The sequence below is a fragment of the Strigops habroptila genome, chromosome 2 (genome assembly GCF_004027225.2).
Source record: "Strigops habroptila isolate Jane chromosome 2, bStrHab1.2.pri, whole genome shotgun sequence".
In the NCBI taxonomy this organism is placed as follows: Eukaryota; Metazoa; Chordata; class Aves; order Psittaciformes; family Psittacidae; genus Strigops; species Strigops habroptila.
Window position 1 is genome coordinate 105,107,185 of NC_044278.2, and position 14,580 is coordinate 105,121,764.

At 42.3% G+C, this 14,580-nt stretch overlaps 1 protein-coding gene across 4 annotated transcripts in view; it reads left to right on the forward strand.

Moving 5' to 3' along the window:
* Positions 1-14,374, forward strand: part of LATS2 (large tumor suppressor kinase 2) — a 47,144-nt gene extending 32,770 nt beyond the window's left edge. For all 4 annotated transcript variants that reach the window (XM_030477660.1, XM_030477662.1, XM_030477661.1 and 1 more), the window contains 6 exons: positions 2,825-2,957; positions 4,270-5,807; positions 8,571-9,153; positions 9,777-9,959; positions 10,884-10,990; positions 11,742-14,374. In XM_030477660.1, coding sequence (XP_030333520.1) covers positions 2,825-2,957; positions 4,270-5,807; positions 8,571-9,153; positions 9,777-9,959; positions 10,884-10,990; positions 11,742-12,236 — 3,039 coding nt within the window. In that variant the 3' untranslated portion in view covers positions 12,237-14,374. The remainder of the gene's footprint in view (positions 1-2,824; positions 2,958-4,269; positions 5,808-8,570; positions 9,154-9,776; positions 9,960-10,883; positions 10,991-11,741) is intronic.
* The last annotated feature ends 206 nt before the right edge of the window (positions 14,375-14,580 follow it).

A 14,580-nucleotide genomic window follows, 5' to 3' on the forward strand; every position in this document is an offset into this window, starting at 1 on the left:
GAAAAAAAGAAAGAGAGGAAAGAAACATTGTGGGAAATTCTTTCCTTCATACATAATAGTTTTCTGTTGATCTAAAATTGCCCTTAGTAATGCGTTGATGCCAGTGAAATATTTCAGCTATAGGAAATGTGAAACCAACTACTGCCTTTCTATGAATTATGAGTCATAAAGTGTATGAAAAATATTCAATCTTGCTATAGCTATTCCCTAAGCAGAACCTCTGAGTAATGGAGAAAATGCTGCTGTTTTGGGGGGAGTAGGAGGGGACTGAGCTAAGCAAAGCAAAATGCCAAGTGCCAGCGTGTGGCTCTGTGCTAAGTGTGAATTAGCGTCATCTGAGACGATCCTCCCTTGCTAAGTAAGCACGCAGCAAGTATGTTACATGTACGTGCAGTTCAGTCAAGCAAAGTTGGTCTTTGCTCCAGGTGATGTGGGAAAGGGGTATACGTGTTGGGGTATCTGAGTGCCAGTGCACAGAACTGACCCATGGGAGAGGTGTGCTTGTGCCAACCTAGGCGCCACTTCTGCAGTTGGTAAGCCAAGCCAGGAGGCACAAAATCCATCTGATCAGCGCTCACTGGGCAAATTGTGATGACAGCATTACCCTAAAAACAGCAGTGAAGTGGCAAGATAATAGGATACTGACATTTGCAGGTGAGTCACAGAGTCACAGAATGGTTGAGGTTGGAAGGGACCACTGGAGGTCATCTAGTCCAACCTCCCTGCTCAAGCAGGGCCACCTCGACACATTGCTCAGGGTTGTGTCCAGACAGCTCTTGGAATATCTCCAGGGAAGGAGATTCCACAACCTCTCTGGGCAACCTCTTCCAATCCTCAGTCACCCTCACAGTGAAGTTGTTCTTCCTCATGTTCAAGTGAAACTTTCTGTGTTTTAGTTTATACTCATTGCCTCTTGTCCTATCATCAGGCACCACAGAGTCTGGCACCATCCTCTTGACACCCTCCCTTCAGATACTTGCACACATTAATCAGATTTTCCTGAGCCTTCTCCTCTTCAGGCTGCACAGGCCCAGCTCCGTCAGCCTTTCCTCATATGAGGGACGCTCCAGACCCTTAATCATTCTAGTAGCCCTTCACTGGACCTGCTTCAGGAGCATCATGTCTTTCTTGTACTGGGGAGCCCAGAACTGGACACAGCACTCCAGGTGAGGCCTCACCAGGGCTGAGGAGGGTCACCTGCTGTCAACACTCTTCCTAGTACAGCCCAGGATACCATTAGCCTTCTTGGCCCCAAGGGCACATTGCTGGCTCATGGACAACTTATTGTCCACTAGGACCCCCAGGTCCCTCTCCACAGAGCTACTTTCCAACAGGTCAGCCCCCAGCCTGTACTAGTGCATGGAGTTATTCCTGCCCAGGTGCAGGTCCCTGCCCTTACCTTTGTTGAATTTCAAAAGATTCCTCTCTGCCCATCCTTCCATCTCTGCCCAGCCTGTCCAAATCCTTCTGAATGACAGCACAGCAGTCTGGGGTACCAGCCACTCCTCCCAGTTTTGTGTCATCAGCAAGCTTGCTGAGGAGGCACTCTATCCTTTCATCCAAGTCATTGATGAATAATTTAAACAATACTGGACCCAGTATTGACTCTTGGGGAACACCACTAGTTACATGTCCCCAACTAGACTCTGCACCACTGACCACAACCCTCTGAAACCTGCCATTCGGCCCATTCTCAATCCACCTCACTGTCTGCTCGTCCAGCCCTTGTTCTTGATGGTGACATCCGTTTCATCCAACCTCAGCGAAGAGTCCAGTTCAAATTAGCCCTCTAATCTTATGTCACCAAAGGTCGCTTTATCTCCTGTTATATCTATTTAATGAATTACCTTTTGAAGATGATTATAGAAAGGTTCTCAGAACTACTTCTGACTAGGTATTGAACTTATTGATGGGTGAAGTTCAGTGAGTTGAATTCAACGTTAAAGCTGTGGATTTCAGTTTCTCTATTTTTTCAGAAAAGACTATGCAGCTTTGTGACAATTAGTGGATCTTGCTTTGCAACCGGAAGCTAGAATCATTTTTGAGAGGTATTTTATATACCTGAGCTTTAAGTAAAAGTATAAACAAACTGCAGGAGAATGTGACTTACTGGCTGTAAAGCGGAGGATGCTAACTGTGGGTGTGTTAGTTTAACTACAGCATTCATATTTGTTCCAGTTTTAGTTTGCAGGTTGTGTGTCTGGCTCCCATATTAACTTCTCAGTGATGGATGTGTGCCCAATAAAATACAGCTAAAAAGATAACAGTGTGACATGCAGTTTGGTATGCCTGGTCATTTTTCAAACAGAGAGAGAATGATGTCCCAGCTGCACTGAAAGCAGCAGTCTGTCTTCCCCAGTGACTAGTCTGCAGAAGTCAGCCCCCACCTAATTGGCTTCTTGTGGCATCTGTGAAAGGGTAAAGCTTTTACTGTGTTCAGGTGTGACTCAGAGCCATGCTCTCAAATACCAAAAGCTAAATATTTCATTTTGTTTCATCCTATGTCAAACCATGCTGCCTTTTCCACACCTGATTCAAAGTTTATTTTGAGGAATCTTGAAGTGCGCATTTCAGTTTGATGTTTCTTTAATTACCAGAGCCTGGGTAGGTTGTGTGTTTTCTTACTTTCTTCTTTTAATGTTCGAGTTGTGTAAGGCATGCAAATGTTTTCAAAATATGAGCCCATTTGGCCTCAAGCAGCTGTGATCTGGTGTGAATTAGAAAATGTTTCTATAACTGTAAGCACACTTAACTGCTTTCTATCCTGCAGTACAGTGCTTGGGGTTTGTCTCAGTGTGATTCAATTCTTGTTTGCTTTATCCAGGAGATGGCTGTGCGAGCACTGAAGCAGACGGGTAGCAGAAGTATTGAAGCGGCTCTGGAGTATATCAGCAAGATGAGCTACTTGGATCCTAGAAATGAACAGATAGTGCGTGTAATTAAGCAGACCTCACCAGGTAAGCATGAACTTTGTTTTTTTACATTGTGTTCTTCTTTCTTGCAATAAGTTAGGAGAGTTGTGGCTGGTAAGGAGTAGTGGATGGCAGTGTTCAGTAGTAGTCTTGTAGGAGGCAGTGAAGCAAACGTGGCCCTGCCAGGTGAGCTGGGCTGGAAGCTGAATATAACTCACCTGCTTGGCAAGAGTTGTCCATGTGCACGTTGTTCAACTTGATTCTGTTTCAAAACATTGCATTAATCAGAAAAGCTTGCAATCCAGTGGGCAAGCCTGTTAGCTCAATGCCACTGTTCTTGCAGACCTTGTGAAGTCAAGGTTTTAAAAGGAAATTGTTTAGACATAAATGGCCCAGGTCCTGTGACTTGTGAAAGCTAAAGAAAACCGAAGGGGAACATAAAAATAGTGACAGCACAGTCTCCCCTTGTCTTTCTAGCACAACCAGTGCTTTATACACCTGCAATTTGTTCTCACATCAAAGAACTGATGAAAAGTGCCGTTAACACTTCCACTGTAGGAATGCTGCTGTCTTGTCTCTGCACATTCTTCAAGCTAAGATTAACATGTTGACACCCTGCAAGATTTGCCTTCCAAACAGATGGAAGATGAGTAGTAAATATGAGAGGATACTGTCATGGTTTGAGCTGCTGAACCCAGGACAGATACTTTAAGTCCAACATATTGGAAAGAATACAGGACAAACTGTATGATGCCTTTGCTGTAAAAGAAGGAGAGGGAAACAAGGATTTTTGAGGAGAACAATGGAACAGAAAGATGTAGACAGATCTCCAGTGTGAGAAGTGAGCTCACTGTGCAGAAGATGTGCACTATGTGGTGACCTAGTAGCTTACAGTGGTGTTGACTTTTAAGTTGTATTGACAGTCCTCCTGGGAGGTTTTTTTCTCTTGTTGGTGCTGTATTTAACCCCCTGCTCTGTAGCTTCCTCCTGTGTGTGAGTAATGACTGGTGATACTGGTCCAGCTTTACAAACCACGCTGTAGAGTAATCTGATGATCCCATAGTTAAGGAATTTGTGCTTCTATTTTCATGATTTGATAGGACTCCCTGATGATTCCTGGCATGAGCAGTGTTGTGGGCCAGTAGCTCATTATGAGTAGTAATAGTTGGCACCTATAACTTTAAATGTTCAGAGTGCTTAATTTAGATTTTCGAAGGTGTTTTTATAACACATACTCCCTACGCAGTGTGCCTGCGCTTGTGTGTGTGTGTGTCTATATGTATAGATGGGTGAGTAACGGAAAGTAATTGGTTCACCTGAACTGTTTCCTAACATTCTTCTGTGTTCTTTTGTAAAGGAAAGGGTATTGTGCCAAATAATGTAACCCGCAGGCCAAGCTTTGAAGGATCAAATGAGTCTTTTCCGTCCTACCATCAGATCAGTAATGCAGCCTATGAAGGGACAGGCTTTGGAGCAGAAGGTGCAAATATGCTTACCGAAGTTCCAAGGCCATACATGGACTATTTAATCTCTACTTCACAGTCTACAGCTATGAATGCTCCTGTACAGCGACCCTCTGGAGTAGGCACTCACAGCACACCAACAAGCCATCAGCAGAAAACGTACCCTGCAAATATTGAGTCTTCTGTGATGAATTATCCAGTGGCTAATCACAGCAGTCAAGCATTGCAGCTGCAGGCATCCCATGGCTCCAACAGCCAACATTACAGTAGGCAGCACATGATGGTGCAGGGGGAACCTATGGGGTATGGTGTTCAGCGGAGTCCATCCTTCCAAAACAAGATGCAGCAGGAAGGAGGATACACCAATCTCTCAAATAAAGGGGCAGTTGTTCAGAATAATTCTGGTCATGCATTTCAGCAGGCACCAGCAAGCCTGTATATGTCACATTCTCATCACAAACAGACAAGTCCTTCTTCTCATCAAATGCATGTGATATCCAGAGGTCCAGCCTTTCCCAATGATTTTTCAGACAGTCCACCACAAAATTTATTAACTCCATCTAGAAATAGCCTAAACATGGACCTCTATGACATGAATAATCCTCAAGTTCAGCAGTGGCAGGCAGCAACACCATCACGCCGAGATTCTTTACAAAATCCAGGAATAGAAACATCTCCACGGCAACATGTATCCTTTAGACCTGATGCCACAGTGCCAAGCAGAACAAACTCTTTCAACAACCACCAGCAACAACCACAAGTGACAGTGTCTATAAGACAGGTTCCTCCAGGAAAACCTGATCCTTCAATTACGTCTCCAAATACGATCACAACAGTCACATCTGCTCATATTCTTCAGCCGGTGAAGAGCATGCGAGTGATGAGACCTGAGCCTCAGACTGCAGTGGGACCTTCCCACCCTGCTTGGTTACCTGCACAGGCAGTGGCTGTGGATGGCTTGGAGATCATTGAGCAGCATGTGCCACCTGTTGGAGCAGCTAATGCCTATCAACTAGATGTAGATTATGGTAACCAGGAGCTGCGGTGTCCACCACCACCATATCCCAAACACTTGTTACTTCCTGGTGCCTCTGAGCAGTTTGATATCAACTGCTTATGCATGGGCGTAGAGCAGACCCTCCGCGTAGTCCCCAATTCAACGTGCAATAAGGTTGAGGAGAACAGCGAGCGAAATGATAAAAGCAGCAAGAACACCAAAGCCGAAAAACCAAGTAAGGACAAAAAGCAAATTCAGACATCTCCAGTGCCCGTGCGAAAAAATGGCAAAGATGAGGAAAAGCGAGAATCCCGAATAAAGAGCTACTCACCTTTTGCCTTCAAGTTCTACATGGAGCAACATGTAGAAAATGTCATAAAGACCTACCAGCAGAAAATTAACAGAAGATTGCAGTTGGAGCAAGAAATGGCTAAAGTAATTCTCCTTGTTTTGTTATAATAAAAGTTAAGGGGGTCACATTGATTATTGCTATTTTTAATTAGTCAAAAAAATTATAAAGGCACTGGAAGTAGTGCAGGTATCCAGCACCTCCCTGTACCAGGCTATTTTCACTTAGAAGCATGGATGCAGGTCTGGGAGGCTGTTTGAAAAACCTGAGGTGTGAAATAATGTATCTTCATACCAGAAAGTAAAATAAAGCAAAACCCCCCATACTAGGAGAGTGTTAGGTTTGCTTAGGCAAGACCTCAGAAACCAGGTTGGATGCTGGGATAGTGGCAATACGTTGGGAGCTCTTGCAAAACTCTGAAAAAGGTTTTCCCTTTGCCTCAATTCTTCCTCCGTCTTCCACGATAGCCGCTCATTCACCAAAGCCATGGTTCAACTTGGTAGGATATTCACTGTGCCATATTTTCAGGTGAATGTGTAATACTTGAGTGGAAGTTGTCAGTTAAACACGCGTAAGTAATAATATCATGCAAGTAACCATATCTCAGCCAGTTTGACCTGATTTTGGGACCCTTGCTGGAGCTTGTTCTAGAAGCAGGTCTCCGGGAGGTGCTCTTTGAGTGAGAGAGCGTCTTTCATACCTCATTGTAGCGCTCAAACCTAAGGAGAGTCACTGACGGGGCTGCCAAATAGAAAGCTGCCATGTTCTGATGGTTGCTCTGGCAGTTCTGGTTTTAGTTTTTAGAAGTGGAAGAGCTTTGTTTTTTTCCCAGGCATGACTAGAATATAATGAGTCTACTTTTGTGTTGAAGGATAAACTCTTAAGGAAAGCTGTTATTAACTTTTATTATTAACTTACTATTAACGCATAATGGATAATAATTAACTACCTGATCTTCCCCAGCACAGTCAGTTTCCAGAGTCAATTAGTTTGGTGCTTATGTTGCTCCAGAAAACTTGGGGGTTTGTTGAGGTTAAAATGAAACAAATGTGCTTCTAAAAATCACTTGAAAGGTTGGCATTTTAGTGACAGGTAATAGTCTGTCCTCACTGCAAGTACAGATTGTATTGTGTTGCTTGGATTTAGGGAATGTTTTCCTGAGATTGAGGTAGGGGATGATCTCTAGAGAAGTAAAACAGCAACTAATTGTGCTTGTTCTTCTCTTATGACTCTTTGTCTTTCCCTCACTTCATATCCCAGAGATAATTCAGCTCTGAACAAAAGTAACTCTTTCCCCTAGCAACCTCATCACTGGCTGGAATGATACACACAGGAGATTTTGGCTGTCTGAATATTGCATTATTCTAGAATTAACCAAGAACACAACACACTAATTATTTCGCCTTAAAACAATAAATGCTTCCTGTATTAAGGATTGATGTACTTGCTTTACCTTTTAAAAACAGGATTACTTGTTTTGATTTGGCTGTGCCTTCAGTCTGAAAAATCATCCTACTTGTTCTGCAAGTTTTTGCAGACCTCCTCCATCCTTTATTCATACAGATTCCATTTTTATACCATGGGGATCTCATTGCATAGTCTGGCTGCCCACATTCATCTTTGAAGACCTAGACTACAGATGTGAAATTAAATCAGTCTAAGCAGCAGCCCTGTGGGGGTATGCTTGGCTCTCTAGCCTGCTCGTCAACTTCACCTCCCTCCACCCTCCTCCCCATTGCCCCTTCTCACCAGGCACTAGTCTTCCTCTCAGAGCGGTTCCGTTGATGCCAGTTAATTCAGGGGTTTGGAAATGGGATATGCAGAATGAAAGGGGCATGCTGCAGAGGAGGAGTTTTCAGAGGATCCTGGGGTTCGGCCCCAGGGGCTTCTGCTGGTGGAGGCCACTGGTTGCTCTCAGGAGGGAGACAGGCACTGAAGTTGGCAGAGCTGGCAGTGTGCAGGCTCTGTCCTGAAGAGTGGGGAAAGTCTGGTTGGACACTGCTGCTTCTCCCTTTTTCAGCCATGTGAAATGTTACTTGCAGTTACTTGGAGGCTCTCCAGGGACTGGAGGAAGACAAGGCAGGCTTTTTACAGCTTAGGTGCAGAGGGGAAATAATACATTTTAGGGGGAAATAACACCAGTGGATACCCAGCCACTCTGGACTGCAGTGGCTGAGGAGAGACCAGACCTGAGGGCTATATGCACGTACTTTGGGAGGGTAAAAGGGGAAATTTATAGAACAAATGGTCAGGAGATCTACAGACCTTGAGAGTGGAGCCTGTATATGGCAGAGGAAGAAAAACAGTTTCTAAAAAAGGTGCTTTCCAAGGTACTTGGGAACGTGTAGGTCAAAACCAGCTTCTTAATTACAACACAGAAACCAGTAGTCAAACAGCAGTCAAGGTAGGAACTGTTGATGGGAGGTGCCCTGGATAACCATTCATGAACAAAGCAGACTGCTGCATCTAGCTCTAAGTTTCAGTTCTAAGTTAAGCTGTACTGCAGGGCACACACATATAGTGGAGTGCAGTGGCAGTGTGCACACTTGGAAGGTATAAACGAAACCCCGTGATCAGGTTTGTTGTGTTAAATTCCCCTCTCTGACAGTATTGCCCCATGCCTCTTTGTTCAGTCAAATAAGAAAGGGAGACCAATCTCAGACACAGCAAATTGAGGTGACAAGTTAGGGCGCAGTGAATTCTCAGACAGACGAGAGTATATCTCTCGTGAATACATCTTTTCTGGTTCTTAATTTGTCTAAGAAATGCATTTTGGGAATGCTTGTTTATTGTTCTCTTGCTATGAATGTAACAGTACTAGCTCTTGTGGTTTGCTTTCCTTTGTAAAGGCTGGCCTTTGTGAAGCAGAACAGGAACAAATGAGGAAAATTCTCTACCAGAAGGAGTCCAACTACAACAGACTTAAAAGGGCCAAAATGGACAAATCTATGTTTGTGAAAATCAAGACTCTGGGTATTGGTGCATTTGGAGAGGTTTGTCTGGCCTGCAAAGTGGATACCCATGCCCTGTATGCCATGAAGACTCTGCGGAAGAAAGATGTGCTGAACCGGAACCAGGTGGCTCATGTCAAAGCGGAGAGGGACATACTCGCTGAGGCAGACAATGAATGGGTGGTTAAACTCTATTATTCCTTCCAAGATAAAGATAACTTGTACTTTGTGATGGACTACATCCCTGGTGGGGATATGATGAGTCTACTGATTCGGATGGAGGTCTTTCCAGAGCGTCTGGCTAGATTTTATATTGCAGAGCTCACTTTGGCTATAGAGAGTGTGCACAAGATGGGATTTATTCATCGAGATATCAAGCCTGACAACATTCTGATAGACCTTGATGGGCATATCAAACTGACTGACTTTGGTTTGTGTACTGGATTCAGGTGGACTCACAATTCAAAATACTATCAGAAAGGTAGTGTTCTTAGTCTTCGTTTGTGATGGTATTTTGCATTATTTATTTTGAAACAGACACTCACCTCTTGGCAGAAATGCCATCTCAGAAACCAGAGGGGTGTGTACATTAACAATATGATGTGTCTGTCTCTCTCTGACTCGTTCAATTAGTTTGTTTCCAGTCCTTTGTTTCAGTAATGTTCAAATCCCTATCAGTAATGTGGCTGACCACTGCAGTAGCAGCAATTTTTAAGTTTATACTTGTTTTGGGGGGGGGGGTGTTTTGATGGTGAAAAGATTTAATCACAGATTTGAAGTAGTCCATGCACCTCCCGTGTGTGCCATTGAGGAGTATGGGCATCTATTGGCAAAAAGGCCATAAACAATTGGTATAGCTAACCTAAATATACTCCATTGTTCTGTTTCCCATGTGGGAGCGCACTTCCTTGCGCTGAGACAGAGACGTTTGACTGGTTATGGAAAACCAATTATGAAGAAGAGAGCAGAAGGAAATGCCTTGGGTCTAAAGTCTCAATGCTGTTCTTCAGTGAGAGTAGAAGATGGCACAAGTAGATAAATGCTTTTCTCTTTGTGTTTTGTGTTTTATGACCATGAATGTAAATTTTCTCTCCCATTTGAAAGGGAGCCATATCAGACAAGACAGCATGGAGCCCAGTGATCTTTGGGATGATGTGTCCAATTGTAGATGTGGAGATAGGCTGAAGACATTGGAACAAAGAGCTAAGAAGCAGCATCAGAGATGTCTAGCCCACTCGTTAGTTGGAACTCCTAATTATATTGCTCCTGAAGTCCTGCTTCGTAAAGGTAGGTAACCTGTATTTGTCTTCTATTTAAGTGAACATTGATGCTCTGAAATACTTTTTTTTTGGCCTTCAATAAAATCTTTGCTTTGGAAGATCGTTATTCTGAAGGCCACAAACACTTAGATTAAGGAGAACAGATTTCTCTACATGCTACACTGTTCAGCATCACATCACTGACATTGATGGTGGTCATACTTTGTGTGTCTGAGGCCTTTGAATGAGACTGCTGGCTATCTATGCGGGACAGTCATGGTCACTACAGCAAAGAGATGAGATGTTCGAAGTTGTCTGCAAGCCAGATCCTAAGCCTGATCTTTCTCAAGTTGAGAGATTGGAACCTACATTATCTGATGGCACAAATCTCCATTGCTTTTCAGAAATCTCAGTCATAGACCTTATTTGTGCTGTCACAGCAATCAAGTGATTGAAATTATTGCTCTGCTTGGAACTTGCTCAAAAAGTCATCTGTGGTTTGCTTCTGTTTCTAGGGCCAGGCTGTGTCTTTCAGCAGCTTTTCAGACTCATGGTGTCACCTCCACTGAACGTAGGAGGAACATCAGTCACTAAATCTTTGTTATTCTTTGGGGTCCAGTTTGTACTATGTAGTGATGCAGTTGTGGGACAGGGCATGAAAAAAACCATGCTAATTGTATGATTTCACCAGTCACTTTTGTTGGGAATAAATTTGTTCAGAAAGATTCCCAGGCAACAGGATAGGATCTTTACTGACAGCGGTAGAATTCAGGTCAGCAAGCAGAAGTGACTTCTTGATGAAGGTGCATTGGCTGTCCTTTATTTTTAGGTCACAAGTTGTTTGCCTGAGAAAAGGCAGAAATCTGTGCTGTATGTTTTGACACTTAATTGCAAGTAGCTCTATACACATTCTCCCTGGTTGGTGGAGGACAACCTTTTGATTGCCTTTCAGGATACACTCAGCTCTGTGACTGGTGGAGTGTTGGTGTGATCCTCTTTGAGATGTTAGTGGGACAGCCTCCTTTCCTGGCTCCCACACCCACAGAAACGCAGCTGAAGGTGAGTTGAAGCAAAATTCCAGTATGTAGTAGCAAAATCTTAGGCTTTTCTTTTTGCCGTGCACAGACCTATCCCCTTTTGTTTTACTAGAGAAAGAAGTAGTGATTACAAAAGCTTGGTTTTAAGTAGTTCCGTGCAGGCACAAATCCTTTCACCATCGATGAAGATACTGAATATCAGACTACAACTGACTTGTCCAACTGCATGAATAGTTGTTAGTTTTATGAGCCTTCATAGCACAATTATGATTTCTTAAGCACGAGTTCATCCATCTAAATTCCTTAGAGTGCCTATCAGATTGGAGTGAGCTGATATGCCAGTCTAATTACAGTTGGCAATATAAGTATTTCAAAGTCAAGCAGTGAGTTGTTTTTTATTAGAAAGAATGTGTCTCATGACCACTTTTCCTGGTTTACATTTGGGAGACGAAATGAAGTAATTCTTTGAAGTTATTCCATGAAGTCATGTGTATACTGATCGTGTTCTCAAATCTAACTTGTGGGAGCATTCAGGAAGGAGTTTGCCTTTTCTAAAACTGGAGTTGCTCATTTTATCTGCTATCTGACAATGTTTCTTCATTCATTAAAGTAATTATTAACAGCCGATGCAATCTAGTCATTGGGTTCTTGAACCTCTAATGTGGTGACTGTGAGCTGACTGTTAAGTGTCTACTTCTGTACAGTTAATGTTGTCAAGCAGAAGGATTCTGTTTCCAGGATTAAAAGTTATTTAATACCTTTCCTACCTCCAGGTGATAAACTGGGAAAGCACACTGCACATTCCCTCACAGATCAAGCTAAGCCCTGAGGCAACTGATCTCATCACAAAGCTCTGCTGTGCTGCTGAGGACAGGCTCGGAAGAAATGGAGCAGATGATATAAAGGCCCATGCTTTCTTTCACTCTATGGACTTCTCTACCGATATCCGTAGGCAGCCAGCTCCATATGTTCCAAAGATCAGCCATCCCATGGACACTTCCAATTTCGATCCAGTTGAAGAAGAAAGTCCGTGGAACGATGCTAGCGGTGACAGCACCAGGACATGGGATCCACTAGCCTCTTCCAACAGCAAACACACAGAACATGCTTTTTATGAGTTTACTTTCCGAAGGTTCTTCGATGACAACGGGTATCCATTCAGGTATCCCAAACCTTCTGGAATGGAACTTGGCCAGTCTGAGAAACCTGATGTAGAAGACAAAGGTGTGGTGGATCAGACTGGAGCATGTCAGCCTGTATATGTGTAAATTATTGTATAGAGTACTCTAGGTAAGACTAATCTCAAATCCAGTAGGGCCTTTAACTGATCCTTTAGGAGCTGCTCCTGCAGTGCTTGTGCAGATGTAACTTCAGCTGAGGCTGGAGGCATATTGGGGAGTCAGGAGCTTGCAGGGCCAGGTCCTAAAAATGGCACTCTTGAAAGTTCAGGTCAGTTTTACTGTATATAACTTTGTTGATAATTACACTTGAAATCCTGGTCTTCGCCAAAACCTGCAAGGCCAGCAGTCTGTCATTTCTAGGCCTGCTTTTCTTTGAGGTCAGCACCCCCCTACTCAGATTAACATTTACAGACTTCCGCAACTGTCAGCGTTATTTTTTAAATGAATAAAGAGCACTTATATTTTGTTTATAGCAGGGGTTTTTTTCCTACTAAATTATAGGGATTAACTTTTGACAAATCATGCTGCTGTTCTTCTTTTCTACATTTTTATTTTATCCATAGCACTTATTTCACATTTAGGAGGATGCATAAAGCTGAAGAACATGTGATGAAAGGTCTCTGTGCAATAATGTAAGAAAGAAAAAAAAAAGAAGAAAAAAAAAGAAAACTGCTCTCTAATTTTCTAAATTTACTGATGCCATTGTATTCACACCGTGATTTTTGTTTATTATATGTATTTTCCACATTTCAAAATCGTGACATAACCTTAAAGCTGCTTTATTTCCTTATGCTTATTGGAGTGTAATAGAAAGTGTGAGCAAGTGACAATTTGGGTGTGATTTCATTGTCTAGTGTGTGAAGAATGTTGCATGAGCAGTGTTTTTCTGTTTGAAATGGCCTTTTCTTGCCATTCACAGGCAGGTCCTGTGGATCCATTTTTACTAAGGGTCTAAAATTAGACCATTTTAAGCCGTGTGTTGATAATGTATTGTGTGGATGGTTTCCTCTTATGACTGTATCCAATACTAATTTTGTAAAACAGATTGCAAAGGTTGTAACTGAGTAGTGATTTTGTGGTCTGATGTAGTAGATCGTTTTAGTAACAATGTATCATTGGCACACACGTTTCCCCACAAAGGATAGATAGCAAGACCCTGATTTGTGGCAACAGTTTATATCAGGCTGGTTTAGATCATGTAGTGTCCAGGACGGTGTTCACTGTGATACCAGCAGCAACACAGAGCACCAGTACTAACAGGTGTAGCTCAACGTCTTCAAGATAGAATGTCCAGCGCTGTGCTCCCGTAACGCATCGAGATCCCAAGGGCAGCGAGGCTGATGTTGAGTGTATGCAGCTCCATGGACATATGTGGAACCTGGAGGTAGGTGGCTTTTCCAGACATCACATCCCTACAGGTGACGGGCTGGTATCCGTTTAGGATCCCAATGTTTTAGGCAGTGACAGCTGAAAATGTTGGCATTGTTCATAGGTCATTCTGTTGTGTAGAGGTAAAAATGTTGCTGTGATGGAGCACAATAGTCCTTCATTTCTGTCAAATTATAGGCATACTTTGAAATATCAGTTCTTAACTATGTTAAAATATGCATTTTTCTTATATGTATAAGTGAGAATTATTCAAGGTGATATCAGAATACTAAAGATAATTAAGCCATACATATTTGCATATATATTATATATAACTAAATAAGTAAACACACACAAAAATCCTTAATTCAGATTAGTGTAACAGTCCTATTTAAAGTGATTGACATAATAACATTTGAGGAAAACACTCCTTTAATGTGTTTTTGCTTTATTTTATTTTTAAATCTGGAGCTTCATTATTTTTTCCGTATATTATTCCACATATTATTCCTTAATGTGTTAGCATATCCTATCTCCTATCCATTGTTTAGATATCTAAGCAACAACATATAAATTCATCAGCCTAAACTAAACAAAAATGATCGTGTACTTGTTTACATTTGTATGAAAGGAATGTTCTGAGGTATGCAGTGCTTGTGTTGTGACAGTTCACGTAAGATTCAGTATTATGGCTTTTTTATATAGTAATGCCATTTTTTGTTATTTACAGCTATCTGACATTCTTTCATGTGGTAGGTTCTTTCTCAGGAACTCAATTTAACTGTTATTTATTGATATATCATTGCCTTTGAAAGCTTCTACTGGCACAATTTATTAAAAATCTGAATCAAAAGCTACAACGTGTGATGTGTTCTTGAAAAGGATAATTTCTGCCTTACATAAACCTTAAATTCTGGTTTACAGCAGAATCTTTAATGGGTTTGAGTTTGTGATGTTAGTCTTGGGTTTCAACTGCAAACATGAGATCCAAATCTCACCTCTCCTGCAGCATTTGGTGTGGGATCTCCAGGTACTTTAAGGCAATTTCTTCTGTCTTCATGGC